The sequence below is a fragment of the Eucyclogobius newberryi genome, unplaced genomic scaffold, assembly GCF_026437365.1.
Source record: "Eucyclogobius newberryi isolate DKJ021-1_F unplaced genomic scaffold, fEucNew1.0.hap1 SCAF_3, whole genome shotgun sequence".
In the NCBI taxonomy this organism is placed as follows: domain Eukaryota; kingdom Metazoa; phylum Chordata; class Actinopteri; order Gobiiformes; family Gobiidae; genus Eucyclogobius; species Eucyclogobius newberryi.
In genome coordinates, this window is record NW_027315945.1 from 21,925,837 (window position 1) to 21,943,491 (window position 17,655).

Here is a 17,655-nt window from a genome sequence, read left to right on the forward strand (position 1 = left end):
TAATCACACCTTCAAAACAGTTGTTTTGTGTAATCTAGTTAGAATTGATCCCAATCATCAATCAGAAGTCAAATCTGTTCATTGTGAAAATGAAGAATGTCAGTTGTTTATGTTGTCTTTTATGCTTACTTGACTTAAATACTGAGCTATTCAGTAGTATTAATACTAAAAACAATAATAAGCAGTACACAGAAGACTCCAAGACTCCTCTTAATAAGGGAGGCCCAAATTATAGCTTTAAAATGCAACTCAAACTGTAGATAAACTCAAACCAGTCATGTGATCATTTCTTTGTGTTGTATTAACCTTCTATTTGTATGTTTTATTGTTTTGTTCCCTGCCTTAAGGACTGCAGATCAAATTGGAGTTGTAGCTATTATTCCACAGAAGTTCATTCAAGTTCATGATTCCTATTAAATAAATTAATAAGCAGATATGATTTACATTTATTAAAGATTAAAGACAACAATTCATAGCTTTCAGCTGGAAACAGCATTGTCCAATCCACATCTAAAGATGTTGCATTTTTAAACGTAATCAACTAGCTTTTAAATATTGTGTCCAGAATCGTACAGGGAGACAAACTTACAAACTGCATAAATGGTAAAATAGTCCAGCAGCAGAGCAAGAGGCAGAAAAATGGCCAGGTCAGAGTTGAGAGGATTATTGGTACTTGCTGTGCAATGCAAATATCTGTTGTTGTCAATGTGTTATTTTTCTATTTGTCCACAGAGGGGCGCTGCAGTGCTGCTGTTGTCACAGGTATATGAGCCAGGTGAAGACAAGTTGTTAGGAGGGGTTGGCTTACCAGATTTTTGGCCCTGTGTTTATGTGCATTTTAATCACTATGCAATAAAATGGAAGATTTCACAATGTAACAGTTCAATGGATTAACTGGATGAATCGTTGCAGTGGCCTGTGGTGGCCTATGATCCCTTCTCTTCCGTCTCTCACTCTTTGCGCTATGGCCCAAACATCCTATAAGAACAATTATTAAAAGTTCATATTAATACAAGTTTTAAGTGCAGGCATGTCTTTGTAATTCAACTTTGTATTGTGTAAATGGTTTGAGTAGGAATAGTATGTCTGAAAAAAGGCACAATCAAATGGGGCAAAGCAAGCAAGCAAGTCAGTCATTTCTGTGAAAGGTCACACTCACTTTGTCAAGAAATGTCATTTTAAACATACGTAAATGGGAGAAAACACTGCCCTGTCAAACCCTCATAGGCTATTAGGTGAGTGTATTGGACCTTCAAAGACTGCATTTTGCACCAGTCCATTTGTTTGTTGGTTATTTAGTTTATATAGATTTGCATGGCACATTTACGCTGTAAAGGTTTTGAATATCAGCTTTCTCACCTGGTTCTAGAGTGACCTCTGCACTCTCCAAATGTTGGCCCATGTCGCCGTCCTCTTCAACGCTCCCTCTTTGTGCTCTGATGGAAAGGGTACAAAATTTTGTACCCTTTGAATTGATGGCGAAAGTAATCATTTTTGTTTGTTAAATACCCATGGCGGGCCAAACTATTTTAAATAAGTGTATCTGTGTAAAACTTACATAGTGAATAGGGGTAAAACAGAATTATGGGAGAGTTATTTTGACTGTCAGCCTCATTTTGGCCTGTGTCTGTGTCTCCTTCATCTCTCCCTCTGTGTGCTAATCAGGCATCAAAACAATACATATCTTAGGCAAGGTAAATCATAAATGTTTTTACACAAAACATACACGACTACCCTGCAAGCCATTAAAATACTGCACTGCAAAATTCTGATTGCTTAAAAAGTATTGATGGAATAGCCAAGAAACAATGCTAATGCTAGCCAATGCTAGCCAAACCAGTGTTAGCTTGACACTGGTCACGTTGAATAAAGTTTACAAACTCTCACAAACTGATTAACCACCACGAGCTTTTGAGTGTTTAAGCTGTGCCTGTCTCGTTGTTAGCCTAAACTCTCTGGAGCGGCGGTGTGCGCTGGAGCCGTTGCCTTGCCCTGTTGATATGATCTGTGCCCTGTGTTGTCCAGATCCACTGGACTCTTAAAAGACTATACATCCACGCATAAAGAACTGACAAACTGTGTTGTTACCTAAGCCTGTGTTAAAGTATTTATTAATTTAATAGCCTGTTAAATAAATTACATGTGAAACTGGAATCTGCCTCTGTATAATCAAGAACGAATCTGTGTGTCCTTTTAGTTAGTTTCCGGGTGTAAGCCCGGTGGCGTTGTTGGTTTTATTTTCTTTATTTTTATTTAATGTAAATTAGTTTAAAACATTTATAGTACCACCGGAATGCCACGTTTTGGCGTACGCTGGCAGGATCTTTGATTTTAAAAATACAGAGGCAAGGTTTCCAGTGTATATTGTTGGTGGTGCTATCCCAGTGAGCTAAATAGCCTGACTAGAGTGTTTGTACATGTGTTGGTCTAAACCTGCATTGATCGTCAGTGTTCTGTTTTTCTTTTGTTTTCAATGTGTACATTTGCATGCATTTTCATGTTTGGTTTGTTTTTTTGCTTTAGTTTAATGTACATTTTGTTTTCAATAGCCAAAACATGTTGGTCATTTGACATGGTTGCTTTATCTGACACTTGTGGAATACTTGAGCTAAGGTTAAAGTATAGCTGTGTAGCTCAAAATTGGTAACCTGTGTAACTTTATTTGTGTCGTGTTTAAGGGCAAGGCAACGGAGGAGTGGTCGTGGACTGTGGGAGTGTGTGGGTCACAGCAGCTTTGTCCAAGCGGCAAGTGCTGTGCCTGGCGGCCTCCAGTGGGTGGCTCATACCCCCCAGCAGTGGTATGTGAGATGAGATGAAGGATGCCTCGCTTACGGTCGGCGACAAGCCAGCTACTGTTACAGTTTTGTCAGAGGGGAAGAGCCTGAGTACAGCTTTAGCAAGTATGGGGCAAAGTAAATTTTTAGGGTGTGTAACGTTGAACCACTGGGGGTCTTAAGGACACTTCATCTAGCTCCAGGAGTGAGTAGAGGATGAAGAGGCGGCTAGGAAGCTGTACCAGTTGGGGTGGATGTCTTTGTGAAGTGTTTAGGGCTGAGCAACCGTTGCCTTAAGGGAGGTAGCTCACTGCGCCCAAATGTCACCCAGGTCTGTGTGATCTGATTGAACCGGCCATGTCATTTCAGGTGCTGGCTGAGTAAAGTTGCCGTCAAGGCCCCTCATCTGTATTGAGAGTGTAAGATGAGGTAGCTGTAGCTTACAGCTTAGGCGGTTGGAGAATCCGACTTGCGTCATTTTAAATGTTTTTAACCTTGCAGAGGTGTATTTGACAACCCTGTTCCCGTTCGGTTAGTTTAATGGTTATAGTTGACCTATGTGTACGAATTTGTGTGTGTGTGTGAGGCCTAAATATCGTCGGGACGCCGATTAAATGTTGGGGGGATAGATGTGGCAGTATGGCCTGCGGGCAGACCATGCCACTTCCTATTGGCTGATCATTAGGGCCGTTGGCCAATAAAATGTTGTTCCGTTTTGTCATTCATCCTCTGACCTACGCACTTCCTGGGTCTGGGTGTTGCTCCACGTACCTCCGCTCTCCAGGTAGTAGTTGTCCCTTTTGATAATGCGATTTGATCGTGTAGTTTTACTCATAAAATGGTTTCTGTGGTTTAGTGCCGTGGCCTGTCACCTGGCGCCGCTTTGTTAACGCTCCGATGTGATCTCTGCTGACTCGGGATTGTTGTGGTCTCGCTGTCATAGCCCCACAACGCGTGGTCCCGGGCAGCTAACGTGGTACGTCCTGAGCGTGATATCCCGGGAGCCTAGTGTTCAGGTTAGCGTTAACCAGGTCTCTTTTCAGATGTAACCTAAACTCTCTGGAGCGGCGGTGTGCGCTGGAGCCGTTGCCTTGCCCTCTGTTATGGATGTCTGTGCCCTGTGTTGTCCAGATCCACTGGACTCTTAAAAGACTATACATCCACGCATAAAGAACTGATACAAACTATTGTTACCTAAGCCTGTGTTAAAGTATTTATTAATTTAATAGCCGGTTAAATAAATTACATGTGAAACTGGAATCTGCCTCTGTATAATCAAGAACGAATCTGTGTCCTTTTAGTTAGTTTCCGGGTGTAAGCCCGGTGGCGTTGTTGGTTTTATTTTCTTTATTTTTATTTAATGTAAATTAGTTTAAAACATTTATAGTACCATCCGAATGCCACATTAGCTAACTCGATGTGCCAATGGAACAGCCACTTTCAAATAAATAACTGACAGGTTCAGACCAGAATCCGCTCTCATCTCATGAGCAACATCTGACAAGAACTCCTCCATCTCAAACATACAGTTCCATCTGAGTGTGATTTGGTGAGGACTTATTTTAACTACTGTTTTCAGTTCATTTTCTTTTCTTTTTTCAGTCTCCAAATGTTTATACAATTGTTTCAAATGTTCAAGTAGTTCATCCTTTTCAATCACCAGAGTTGTGAGGGTTCAAAACGCTGCTCTTGATAATTCATTAATGTTGTTCTAGCGTGTTTGTCACTGCTTGAGGACAGGTCAACACATGCTTATTGTATGACATTGTGTTCTGGTAATCCGTCAACATAAAAGATAAAAATGAACCGTAATCAAAACAATGTAGAACAAATATGAGAAGGTTGTTTGAGTTGAAATTAGTAAAATGTGATCATGTTTTACTTTTGGGGATTTTGCAGACAGACAAGGTTAAGACAACTTCAATGCAACATGCCTTTAGAGCAGATTTAAAAGACTTATCATGGACATAAACTGTTCCACAGTCTGGGGCCAGCCACGGCAAAGGCCTAGAAACCAAATATTAATCATTACGAACTGAGATTGACATTATTTGATATTTTGTGACTGTTTTCTTCCCATAAACAGAAACAATACATTTATGTTTTTCCAGTTTTCCAAATATCTCAAATATGGAGTCAGCAAGCATGACGGACTTCAGTATGGGGGACTTCATAAGTCTTTGGAAAGACGTCCATCACGTTGAGGACCCGGCATATCTGGATACGCCTGTGACTCCATCTGCTGCACTGAGGCGCAAGAGGAACCATCATGTGACCTTCGTGTGGCTTTGGAGGACTTTTTAGCCACAGCGGAACTCGTGCCAAATGAGTCTTTGTTTGTGGAAGAGATCTTTGTAGATGTTTTGATCGCTTCTGACCCAGATGAAAGCGACTTGCGTCCCAGTCCACAAAAGAAGAGCGTGTCAGATAGCCGGCCGACCAACCATCAGGACACGTGTGCAGTACCCTCCCACCTCTGCTACAGACGATGCAGCTTCAAGGTAAATAAAATTTTTAAAAAGTGAATATCATGATTAGTCAGTGTTCATATTAACATAATTCTCCTTTTTATATCGTTCTAACATATTGTCTTGTATTTGTAGGAAGAGGAAACTGGATGAGACTGAGGGCAAACCCTACATTAAAAAGCCTCCCAATGCCTTCATGCTGCTCAAGGCTGATTAGAGGCACAACGTGGTGCTCGGCCAAAGGGTGAGTAGACCTAGGACTAACTCAGGTCATTTACAGTGGTTTTACTATTGGAAGGTTGGTGGGAAGATCCCAGTTTGGACTATTGTATAATGTTGTGTCCTTGGGCAGGATATTTCACTCACTTTGCACAAATGTGGTGTAAGAGTGACTGACTCCTCCAACACTCACACAGCACATCATCAGGTTTAGAGCCATATGAGACTGATGGTGAAAAAGGACTTTTAAGGGCCACTTGTTCAGATGTTTATCAGGATGTACATTCACATTTGTGCGGATTGCTTTCAAAACATTGTTGCTTCTAAACCTTTTTTAAATTATCCTTTTTAAAATCTTTACCATTATTTTATGACCACAATAAGCATGATAAAAATGTAACTGATATGTCATTCTGGGTATTACATCCTCTGGAACACTTTAGTGAACATGCTTCTTGTTTGTTTTCCAGTGGAACATGATGTCAGACCAGGAGCAGGCGCCATATTTTGAACATGCTCACCGAGAACGAAGAGCTCACCAGGCCAAGTACCCGGGATGGTCCCCCAAAGACAACGTAAGTGCTTCAATACACCAACACACAAGCTATGCTTTTAAAGATGGTGTTTGTACACATACTGTGGATGCTCTCCAACAAACACACACACACTTCCAGTATATATTTATTATATCACAAAAGAAAATAACTAAATTAATCACCTAATTAAATGATAATGAATACTAAAATACTTTAAAAAACAAAAACAAATGATTGATTTCATCTCTTTTCATTTTAGTGCAACAAGGCCAAGAGGAGGAAAGCTGAGAAGATTGCAGTTCCTCCAAACCACCACCACTTTGCCATTCCTGCCAATCAACAGCCTGTGAGCCAGAAAATCCAGATGCCCTTCCATGAACTTTCCACGGAGACCATCATCTTCAATGGCATCTCCATCCCCCTTGAGGCCTTTTTGATCTTGCCTCATTGATGACCTTTTATATTGAGACTTTTAGCCTTTTTATAATATAGTGTATATTTAATGTAATGTATAATAAAAATATTATTTTTATAATGCATCCTTGCTTTTGGCTCTTGGCTTCTGAAGACCAGGCATCTGTCCAGCTCCTTTTGGACCAGTTGAGTGGGCACTATTTTTTTCTTATAACCATTGGATACTGGAATTTAATAAAAATATTCACCAACTTCTCTGTACATGGTTGCTGTGTTGCCGGTATCAATATTTTGGAGCAAAAAAATTACATTTGAACAATTTGTCTTTCCCGTCAATCTGTTAACGCATATATTATAGTATTAGGCAGGTTCAAACATAATTCAGACAAATTCACTTGTAAGTAGCTTAGTACCGTTTTACAATTCAAACAACCCAAGATACAGGCCATTTTATTTATGAAAAGCATTTCGGGGCAATTTTACGACCGTAAACCTACAAACCTCATTGGACTAGTCAAATTGCTTGTATTTTTATTGGTACTATATTCATAAAAATAAAAAAATACGTTCCTATTAACATGGATAATTTGATGGTCTACCTACACTACAATGTTTTAAAACTAAATCTTTTCCCTGTAAATGTAAAATGGATGGAAAGGAATAAACCGTGCTTCCCGGTGGTGGAGTAGTTAAAGTGTAGCGCCCATGCCAGACTCCAAGTGGAGCCGGCCGCAGTGTCGTGAGTTTGATTCCCGGCTCCGACAATGTACTGCATGTCCTCCCAAATCTCTCATCCCAATTTAACAATAAAAGCTGTCCGTTCTATTAAAGCCTACAAGCAAAAAATCCTTAGGAAAAAAAAAGAAAAATAGGAAAGGAATAAACCAATATAAGGCCGGATGACTATACATACATATATAACACCTATATTTTTCCTTGAGTCATAAAAGGTTCAGGAAAATAGGAATACACGGTTTCAGCATGGTGTAAATACTGACCATCTTTATTTAAAACACTGTGTTCACCCGTCTGTTCAGTTTAGCATTTACAAAGCCAAATCTGAAATAAAAAATCCAGAGTGAAAAAGTACAAACAGCTGAGCAGTCCAAAATCAAGTGGCAGTTTGTGAAGAAAATTTGACAACTAGAAGCTATTCAAAGGCAAGAAGCAATTGCGAGTGACTGCGTAGTGCATGGCTGTATCCTAGTTGCCCTGGTCATTGAATGACGAAAACACTGCATACGACAGGTACTAGAAGTAGTTCACCCTGGAGAGACTCAGACACAGAAAGCAGGAAAGATGTTTTAACAAACTTTATTGCAAAGTTTATTTGGCGCCCTGTGATAAAATGTGAATATATGATTATATTTCTGTCATGTATTTTATCTGCATAATAGTGATATTTTATCTGCATCATTAGTCTAAGAGAAGAACGGGTGTGTGACAGCATTTGTTTGTGAAGGTCGTAAAGATGGGATGTTTACCCGAGGGGGGGTGACAGCCCAGAGGAGTTTGGGTAATGAAGCCTGCGTAAATTCAGCCTGGAAGACCTAACTCCATCCATCTACGTCAAGGCCTCCATGGAAGGATCCCTCTCCCCAGCGCCATCATCGCACTCAAGCGGGCGCCCGCCTGTCCGTCTGTGAGAGTCAGATCCCTCACTTCACCATGGACTCTCCCAGGTTTCTGCGCTTATCCCAAAGAGGTTATGCAGTTTTTCCTGGCCAAAGAAGTAGGGTGAAAGGTCAGGGGGCGTCTGTACCATGGCCCTCGCACCTGCTCCTCATCCCCAATCAACGCTCCCAGTGACTCCTCCCTGCTCCCAATCAGCGCCCAGGCGGTCGCATTTAAGCCCTCAGGCAGATGGCTCGGCCGCTCAAACCGTACTGCGACCCACCACCTCCCCAGCTCCTCCTCTACATTCCCCTCATCCTCTACCTTCTCTTCACATCTACCACCACCAGTCTCCAGGCTCCGGGGGGAGACGTCTAATACAAATAGATCATGGAGTGCCCATGATTGCAACGTCTTCCGCCGGGGTCTGAGCGCCAAATAACTCGCGAATAAAGCTTGCTAAACAGTCCATTCTCGTGGTCTCTTTGTCTCTCCAGGGTGAAATGTTTACCCAAGGCTTGATCTCTAGGAAAAATACCAAGTGCCTTGATGTGAAGCTGACCAATGAGAAATGTGACCCGCCTATTCCAGAATATCTAATAAAACCAACCAGCATGGGAAAAAACGGGGTGAGACACAGGAGGATCACGCAGGCTGCGTACCACAGCTTGCGTGATCAGTCCCCGCGTTTTCTCCCAAGCTTGCCATATAAATGTCTGATATTTCTGTGCCGTTTCGTATTCTAAGTTGAATTGTGTTCTCGATGTGTTACGGAATAGCATCGGTGTATGTCTCATTCCATGACACGCTCAGACCCCGGTGGAAGGCATAGCGATCATGGGCACTTCATGATCTGATTGAATTAGATACCTTCCCCCCGGAGCCTGGAGACTGGTGGTGGTAGATGTAGAGAGAAGGTAGAGGATGAGGGGAATGCAGAGGAGGAGCTGGGGAGGTGGTGGGTCGCAGTACAGTTTGAAGCGGCCGAGCCATCTGCCTGAGGGCTTAAATGCAACCGCCTGAGGGCTTAAATGCGACCGCCTGGGCACTGATTGGGAGCAGGGAGGAGCGACTTGAGATTGTTGATTGGGGATGAGGAGCAGGTGCGGGGCCATGATGCAGACGTCCCCTGTCCTTCCACCCTCCTTCTTGGCCGGGAAAAACTGCAAAAACCTCTTTGGGATAAAAACAGAAACCTGGAAGACTCCATGGTGAAGTGAGGGATCTGACTCTCACAGACGGACAGGCGGACGCCCACTTGAGTGCGATGATGGAGCTGGGGAGAGGGGTCCTTCCATGGAGGCCGACGCAGATTTAAGTTAAGTCTTCCAGGTGAACTTACGCAGGCTTCATTTCTACTACTACTATTCTGCCATTCTAAATGACAGGAAAAATTGCAACTTTGACGATGAATCCTGAAAAAACTACAAGATAGAATACCAAAAGTAGTAACACCCTTGAGACGTAAAATATCTACAGAAAAAACTTTGAATAACAAAAATCGGATGAAACGCGAGTGTCTGCATTCTTCCGTAAAAGTACTACATGTGTGTAATAAAAACTCTATTCTTGTTAGGCTTGAGCCAGGGAAGGGAATGTTCATTCCATGGAATGCTCGGGTCTATTGTTCTTCCCCTGGTTTCTTATTCCTATTATTCCTATTCTTCATGTTCATACTCTGACATTTTTGCCCCCCTGAACATTGATGAAGGTCACATATGGGACATAGACGCGATCGGCTCGGCCCGACTCGAATAAAATGGAGCTTGCCGCGTGGATCCACACGGCCCCCCGGCGCGCCGTACTCCCCCGCAGGGCCGGCCCAGCCTATAAGCGAACTAAGCAGCCGCGTAGGGCCCCGAGGCGTTAATAGGGCCCCCAATCTGGCAACCCGTCTTATGAGAAGTGCAAGCGCAGCGTGCGCCACTAGTGTAGTAGCGCTGCTGGCGCGGCAGCGCACACAGCGGTAACATATAACACACAAACCGCATTTATTTGTGATTGACAATCTGGCAACCAAGACACCAAACCTGCGCTGATTGGGCAACTTCATTGTGCGCGAGGAGCTCGAGAGCAAAACATAAACACAACAGAACGTGGTCCCTGCGTGGTCCTCATGTCCAGAGGAATATATCCCCCCGATGCCGAAAAACGAAAGAAGAAACTTCTTGACGATGTAAAGAAACTGCAAACTCAACAACACTCTCCAGGTATTGAACTTCTCTTACAAAGAGACGGTTAATGCTGCTGTTTGAAACAACACGATTCTGTCACGTTAGTTCGCTCAGGCTGGAGGCGACGAGAGCTCTGCCCCGCGCACAATAATATGTCTGAATGAAAGATAATAAGCTTAACATTTACACCAGCCCGGTAGTGTCAGCTGCAGGTGAGGCCGGTGAGGGGCGTCCATGGCCCGGGTCACTAAGAGGAGATCCGGTCTGGACGAGCGCCGTCTCGTCCAGAACCTCTGACGTGAGACTTGTGAACAGTGTGCGGCTCCTGTCCCGGGCCCCTGTCCCGGGCCCCTGTGCAGCCTCACTTAGAGATGAGCGGGTTTGAGTTTGCGTCCCTCTCTCTCACATCACCATGTGTGAGATCAATCGTGACTCGTGATGTCTGTTTTACTTTGACTTCTTAACGTGGATTGAGAGGAACGTAAAGGTTTATGCACGTGAGGTCCATCAGCCAATCACATCGCAGCATTGTTTCATGCAGGAGTCCAGTGTGTGGTGTTCTGATCAGAACAAACATTTATATTGTAATTCACTTTTAATAGAGCAATAAAACATTTAAATTTATTTAAAAAGCATCATTAGACTATTTGTTATAAATTAGAATAAATTGATAGTGAAAAATAACCAGACATATTATGATTACGTCTGTTATAGAATAATACTATATATTTTTATATAAAAGTGGCAAAGTTGCAGAAACGCAGTCTCTTCACTATAGCGAGGTTTGGACCTTCACTTCTTGTTCTGTTCATTCTCTGGGAATAACATGTTTGTTTTATCAGTGTTAATTGTTAATCAGGCAATGCTTATGCCATTTGTTTAATTTAATATAACTTGTTTTGTCACTTTAGCAAGAAGGAACAGTTGGGAGCTGTAAAAGATAAATTAGTAAGGATAACTATTAATTTTACATTTTCAGTTAAAATGAATCAATTTGATCATAATTATTTTTCATAGCCAATATTGTATTGAGTAATTAAGTACACTAATGTATTAATAACTGGCTTTAGTCATATTCTCCTGGCACAGTTTCATCACATCATCATTTTATAGCATTACAACCTCGACATTTTACTCTTACTTTAGCCGGCTGGACCACATTAAAATGCAGCAGAAGACCCAAAAAAGGTCTGAAAATCTCTGGGGGAGAGCCCCCAGACCCCCCCTGTTCATTAATTTAAACTAATGTGTTAATGTGGCTGTAGACCCTTAACGCCCAAAAACATATCTGGGACGTGTGTTATTTGTACAGGGAGTAGAGGTGATGTCAGCGGAATACCAATTTGTATTGTGGGATTTAAGTTATCAATATTTGAGCTTGTGAGGTGCTGAGAATAAACTAACTGGCAAACAGATGCCCTGGAGTTTTGGTGCGCTTTGTTTGCGTTGAAGAAAGTTCCCATATGTGAATTGTTTACTGACAATGGCAATAAAACTGATTCTGACGACGTGGTGAGGGGCCCCCAAAATTTTTTTTCGCTTAGGGCCCCCTGAAGGCTTGGGCCGGCCCTGCTCCCCCGCATGGGACACGGCGCGCCATGCTCCCCGCACGCACCCGCACCCACGCACCGCGCACCGCACCCCTCCTCCCTGTAGAGACGCTAAGCATTAGCGTTAGCGTTAGCATTAGCATTAGAAATTTACTTTTGTAAATACTGAAAAAAAGTATGGTATGTAAAATGTCAAAAGCAATACCCCCAAAAGCGATCGTAAAGAGGTATAACTTGTTGAAATCGGTGAAAGTGTTAAAGGCGTACACTGAGGGAACTATATTATGATAGATCAATGCGCGGTTTAGACATGCGGAAACTGCTGCTCTCATAGGGACTCTCATAGGTGAGCACGCGGCTGCAGGTGAGCGGTAGGTGCGTTTTATGATTGATATGTGGCAGGACTAATCGGGAGTCCACGCCACGAGGAAATGAGACTCAGATTTGGGCCAAAAAAATCATCCATTCAACCTTTAAGGAGTTGAAACGCGTCAAAAATCCTACAATCCAAAAATACAAGAATATATAGTGTCTGCTTTATGACATAAGCAGACGCTCAATAATAAAGATCTTCAACAGAGTTCTACAACAGATTACCATAATAGATCCATGCAGAGTACCTCCATCTATGTCATTAAAAAGTGTAATCGCACAAAAAATGCAGAAACAAAATAAACGTGTGGTCAGGTGTAATTGCTTGTCAAATCATACTATTATGATTTAAATGGATTTTGGCCCTTGTTGTGGAATTACCTCCACCTATGTCGTATTTTCTGCTCATGTCCAACCAGGAAGTAACATTATAAACGTCACTAAAATTGCAAAAAAATTAATAAAAATGTTTTAATTATTACAAGGTACAGGGCAGAAACAACGTTTTTGTTAGATTGCTATCCACAGGTTTAATCCCCTCGATCTCTCTGGTGTACTCACTTTCTGCCACTAGGGGGCGCGTGAAAGCCAAAAATCCCGGTAAAACACTTTCAGTGTTTGCCGCCCGGTTTGCCGACAATCTTTGCGTTGCTGAACTGATAATATAATGGATCCATGTGCTGAACACAAATTACAATATCAACAAGCAAAGTAAATGCAATGAAACACATTGGTAAAACAAAAGGAGTGAATGACCAAAAGCATCAACGCACAACAAAAGAACTCAATAGTGAACTCAACAAAATAGTGGTGTAGATTTTTTTTTTCTCAAGTAATGTGTATAGTCAAGTAATGTGTGTGTGTATATATATATATATATATATATATATATATATATATATATATATATATATATATAGTAGTTCTAAATAGCTATACACTATATATACTCGATATTTTAAGTTTTTAGATTTGAAGGGATTACTGTATTGCACTATTTTGTTTCAAAAAGATATATATAGATATTTATTTAGCAAAACCCTACACACAATTAGCACAACCTCAAACCCAATTAGCAAAACACTTTAGCTCCTTTGCAAAATGAAACACTCTTGTAAAAAACTTTACACTAATTTATCAAAACCATATTTTCTTACCATTTGAAACACACACGTTGCATATGATTTAACTATGTTTGCACCAGTTACACGCTGCTGTTGAAAACCTTAAACACTTTCGGCTAATTCTGCTTCTAAGTGCATAGAGTCGTATGGGTGAAGTACACCGTGAATTTGCAAAACATGGCTCGGATTTGCACAACTGTAAACACAATGTCTGCTCACACTTTGCAAAACAACACACACAGTGAACACTACACACACTTGTGTGCATGACTGACACCACACAGGACACAAGACGAATGCTGTTGACAACGTCATTTATTTTTTTTCCATATACTCAAGCCAACATGGCGAAAAAGAAAAAAAATCCCAGTTTTCATGAACATTACATTTTATCCAGAACAAAAAAGAACACTCCCAAACTCCTCCCCCTCTTCCTCCTGCTTGAAGTCTTCCTCTTCCTCTTCCTCTTCCTTTACCCCTACCTCGACCTCGACCTCTGGCACGGCCTCTGCCTCCTTCTTCTCCTTCTCCTCTTCCTCCTTCTCATCTTCACTCTTCTTTTTCCTCTTCCTTCCATTTTGGTTCAGTTTGGTGAACTCACCTGCTGCATTTTTATAGTGCTTAAACCTGATTGGTGTGTCTACAATTAAGCGATCTTGTGTTTGGTCACCTAATGACAGTGTTCAATAGATTGACACATGGGTGTGGTCATTTGAAAGTCAGTGCTTTAGAATTGCAAAGAAGTGACATCTTGATAAACTTCTGTGTCTAAATGCACAAGTGTGTTCAGAGTTGTAAATCACTGTGTGTATTGTTTTGCACAAAGTGTGAACTGACTTATTGTGTTTACAGTGGTGCAGATCTGAGGCCGAGTTTTGCTCCTTGAGTGTAAGGTTTTGATAATTGGGCTAAACTTTAGATTTTAGTGTTTATTCAATCGTAAAAAACTGTAACAATGTAATTTATTTTTTTCCGTATATTCAAGCCAACATGGCTTCCCAGTTTTCATGAACATTCTATCCAGTACAAAAAGAACCCCCAAAAAAGAAAACACAGTACAGTTGGACCTCTTCTCCTTTCAGCTTCACCTCCTCCTGCTTGAAGTCTTCCTCTTCCTCTACCTCTACTTCTACCTCGACCTCAACCTCGACCTCGACCTCTGGCACGGCCTCTGCCTCCTTCTCCTCCTCCTCCGATTCCCCCTCTCATCCTCACTCTTCCTTTTCCTCTTCCTTCCATTTTGGTTCAGTTTGGTGAACTCACCTGCTGCATTTTTATAGTGCTTAAACCTGATTGGTGTGTCTACAATAAGCGATCTTGTGTTTGCGCGCCTGATGACAGTGTTCAATGAGCTGGCACATGGGTGTGGTCATTTGACAGTCAGTGCTTTAAAATAGCAAGAAAGTGACAGTTTGATAAACTTCTGTGTCTAAATTCATACAAGTGTGTTCAGTGTAGTAAACCACTGTGTATTGTTTTGCACAAAGTGTGAACTGACTTATTGTGTTTACAGTGGTGCAGATCTGAGGCCGATAATTAGGCAAAACTTTAGATTTTAGTGTTTATTCAATCGTAAAAAACTGTAAGTTTTACTCCCCCCCGATTTACGAAAGTATTTTTTCAACTGCAACTGATAAAAGTATGATACATTTTTCTCACCAAACACAATTTGTAGGTATCTGTCAGTGGCGTCCGGTCAGGCCAATAAAGGCAATCAGTGTTTGACCAATAACATCTAAAATGGCCGCATGTCACAGTTATATTGAATTGTTTAGCTCAGTAGGAGAGGCATTTGCCCTTCACGTGAGAGGCTGGTGTTCAAAGCTCCATTTTGTGTAAGTATAATTTGTTTTTACTAAAATAAAATTATCCATAAAAGTCACTTCTATTGCACATTTTATGAGATCTGCTGAAATGGCTGAGGGGTTAATTTTATAGCAAATTCATAGTGACATCTCAGCTGATGGCAGATTGAGTTAAAGAGTAAAAAAATATTGTTGACTAGATCAAACCAACAAGAAAGACCTAAAATCAAATTTTTTTCACAATTCAAGACAACTACATTTTAACCTTTGATAGCTCTCAAAATATTTGTGAAGAATTACAAAGTACTTATTAAGTTACAGTATTGAGTATTTACAATGAAAAATGAGTTCTTGAATGTAAATACATTGTAAGGTTAGACTGGGGCCTCATTTGCCGGTGGAGCATGAAAAGGACAATTTTGAATGTTGAGGATTTGAATGAGCCACGCGACGTTTAGAGTTACTGTCTGCACAATTTGGTTCTGTTTTGTTTCTCATTTGTCATTTATGTTGACTGTCAGATACTAAACAAAAGGCAAATATTTGTGATCACAGATACCGGTGCTCTGAATTGTAAGGCGCCTGGCTGAAACCTTCTGTGGAAATTTGAACCTCTTTTGAATGGACCTTATTGAGGATGATATGCACAATACTCTTTTATTTAAAATCAACCAATGATACCATTGGTGGCACTAAGAATAGTTGTTTTAGGCAATAGAATAAAAAAAAAAATGGAAGTAGAAACATTATGTAAAAAGTTTTTGTAATGAAGAATGAAGTACAATCTGCATACTTGCAAATACAGATATGATTAAAAAAAATGTGATAAATGTTTTAAAAAAATAAATAAACAAATATATATATATATATATATATATATATATATAGATAGATATATATGTATATATATATATATATATATATATATATATATATATATATATATATATATATATATATATATATATATATATATATATATATATATATCCTTTATACCCTTCTTTTAAGTAATACATTTGAAATAATCTCACTTTAAAGTTGGCCTGACTTCTGACCATATCACATGTTGGTATGCTATTGTGCTTTACAAATAAATATTTAAATAATCCTTTTTTCTTGTAGAACAATTTCTTTCTTAATGCCCAAATGACACAGAAAGTCAGTCGTTTTTATATTCACAAGTCATAATGGGTAAAATTAAACTAATTTTGAGAGAAACTTACTCCGTCCATACTTCCATACTTAAATTACAAACAATGTTACAAAAGTAATATCAATCCTTTTCTACTCCAAAAGAAGGCTTATAGAACTATATCACACAGACTATTTTGCACCAACAAGGTATAAAACATTATTTTTTGAAAACCAAACTAAATGATCCATGTATTTTGTCTGTATAGAGAGTAATGTATAGCGTTCTATGTGATGTCCTGTTGATGCTGACATGCTGCTTCCATGGAATTCTGTGCTTTAAAGTTAAATAGGGCTCGGCATAATACATCTTTATTACTTCAGCCTAAACCCTTTCAGTCATGTCTCTTATGATTGCTTTGTACATTTTAATAGTTTCTCTTTTTGACTTATTTATTGTTCATTGTTTTATGTTGTACCGAATCACAAACCTTGTAAACCTTGTTTACTTGTATTGGTGTACTACTACTACTACTACTACTACTACTACAAAAAAAAAAAAAAAAAAGCATTAACATTTGTCATATAGGCCTATACCAACTAGTAGTCTACCTTGTGGGAGGGGCAAGTGTTTGCAACTATAAAAGAAACACTGGAGCAGTTGGTCTCTACTTTTGGCTGATGGTGGAAAATCCTGATGGAGAGACAGCTCCTTCTTCCTTTGCTCATCACTGCGATGATTTGCAAAGCATCACACGCTATAACACATGGGTATTATTTGTTGGTGGAGAATGTCGCAGACCCAGAAACTCAACCTTTGAACATGACTTGGTCGGAGGCATTATATAAGTGCAGGACTGGCTACAGTGACATGTTGACTTTGGACATTATGACGTCTTCCACTCTTAACTCTGTCACTGACGGACTGAGTGTGGTCTGGATGGGTCTGCAGAGGGACAAGAGGAACGACTCAGAATGGCACTGGATCGACACTACGTATGTATATAAAATGTTGCAGTTACTCAAGAACAACTCGGTAGATAGAATACAATGGAAAGAACTGTCAGTAATAAAACTTAGTGAGAGTAGGCCTAATTCAATATGTTGCTAATATATTTGTGAGGGGTTCACAGAGAATGAAAACTGAAATGTAAACCTGAGTTTCAAAAGAGGGGTTGAACATTTTTTTCAAGCCAAAACCAGACCAAAGGAATGGCCTTAATACCATTGTGTTTTTTTTTTTGAGATCGCTTATGAATATTTGCCTGATGAATTTAAATTTTGTTGCTAAATCATTCATTTATTTGCATTTACTTACTTACATTTCAGAATTGCAAATCCAACCACAGATGATTTCTCCCAGAACCTTGAATGGACTGACCAAGGCAACAGCAGCCACTGTGCATATGTTAACTCTGATTCAACCTGGTCCAGCAAAAGATGTGCTGAAAAACACCCCTTCTACTGCACT

The 17,655-nt window shown here is 40.3% G+C and overlaps 1 protein-coding gene and 1 long non-coding RNA gene across 2 annotated transcripts; both read left to right on the forward strand.

The window, feature by feature from the left end:
- Positions 1-727: 727 nt before the first annotated feature.
- Positions 728-6,459, forward strand: LOC140374524 (transcription factor 7-like 2). The gene is made up of 5 exons (XM_072461455.1): positions 728-762; positions 4,886-5,275; positions 5,378-5,486; positions 5,932-6,036; positions 6,257-6,459. Exons 4-5 carry the CDS (start codon positions 5,938-5,940, stop codon positions 6,446-6,448), a joined length of 291 nt encoding a protein of 96 aa, XP_072317556.1. The 5' UTR covers positions 728-762; positions 4,886-5,275; positions 5,378-5,486; positions 5,932-5,937; the 3' UTR covers positions 6,449-6,459.
- On the forward strand, positions 3,505-3,968 carry LOC140373591 (uncharacterized). The gene is made up of 3 exons (XR_011929037.1): positions 3,505-3,558; positions 3,631-3,750; positions 3,818-3,968. It is a non-coding gene; the product is annotated as an uncharacterized lncRNA (long non-coding RNA).
- Positions 6,460-17,655: the final 11,196 nt, after the last annotated feature.

What these genes read in the sequence shown, in the direction of transcription:
- LOC140374524 (XM_072461455.1), top strand. Translation starts at nt 5,938, where the DNA reads ATGATGTCAGACCAGGAGCAGGCGCCATATTTTGAACATGCTCACCGA. An exon ending in GATGGTCCCCCAAAGACAAC is followed by an intron (nt 6,037 to 6,256) that starts GTAAGTGCTTCA and finishes TTTTCATTTTAG; the next exon opens with TGCAACAAGGCCAAGAGGAG.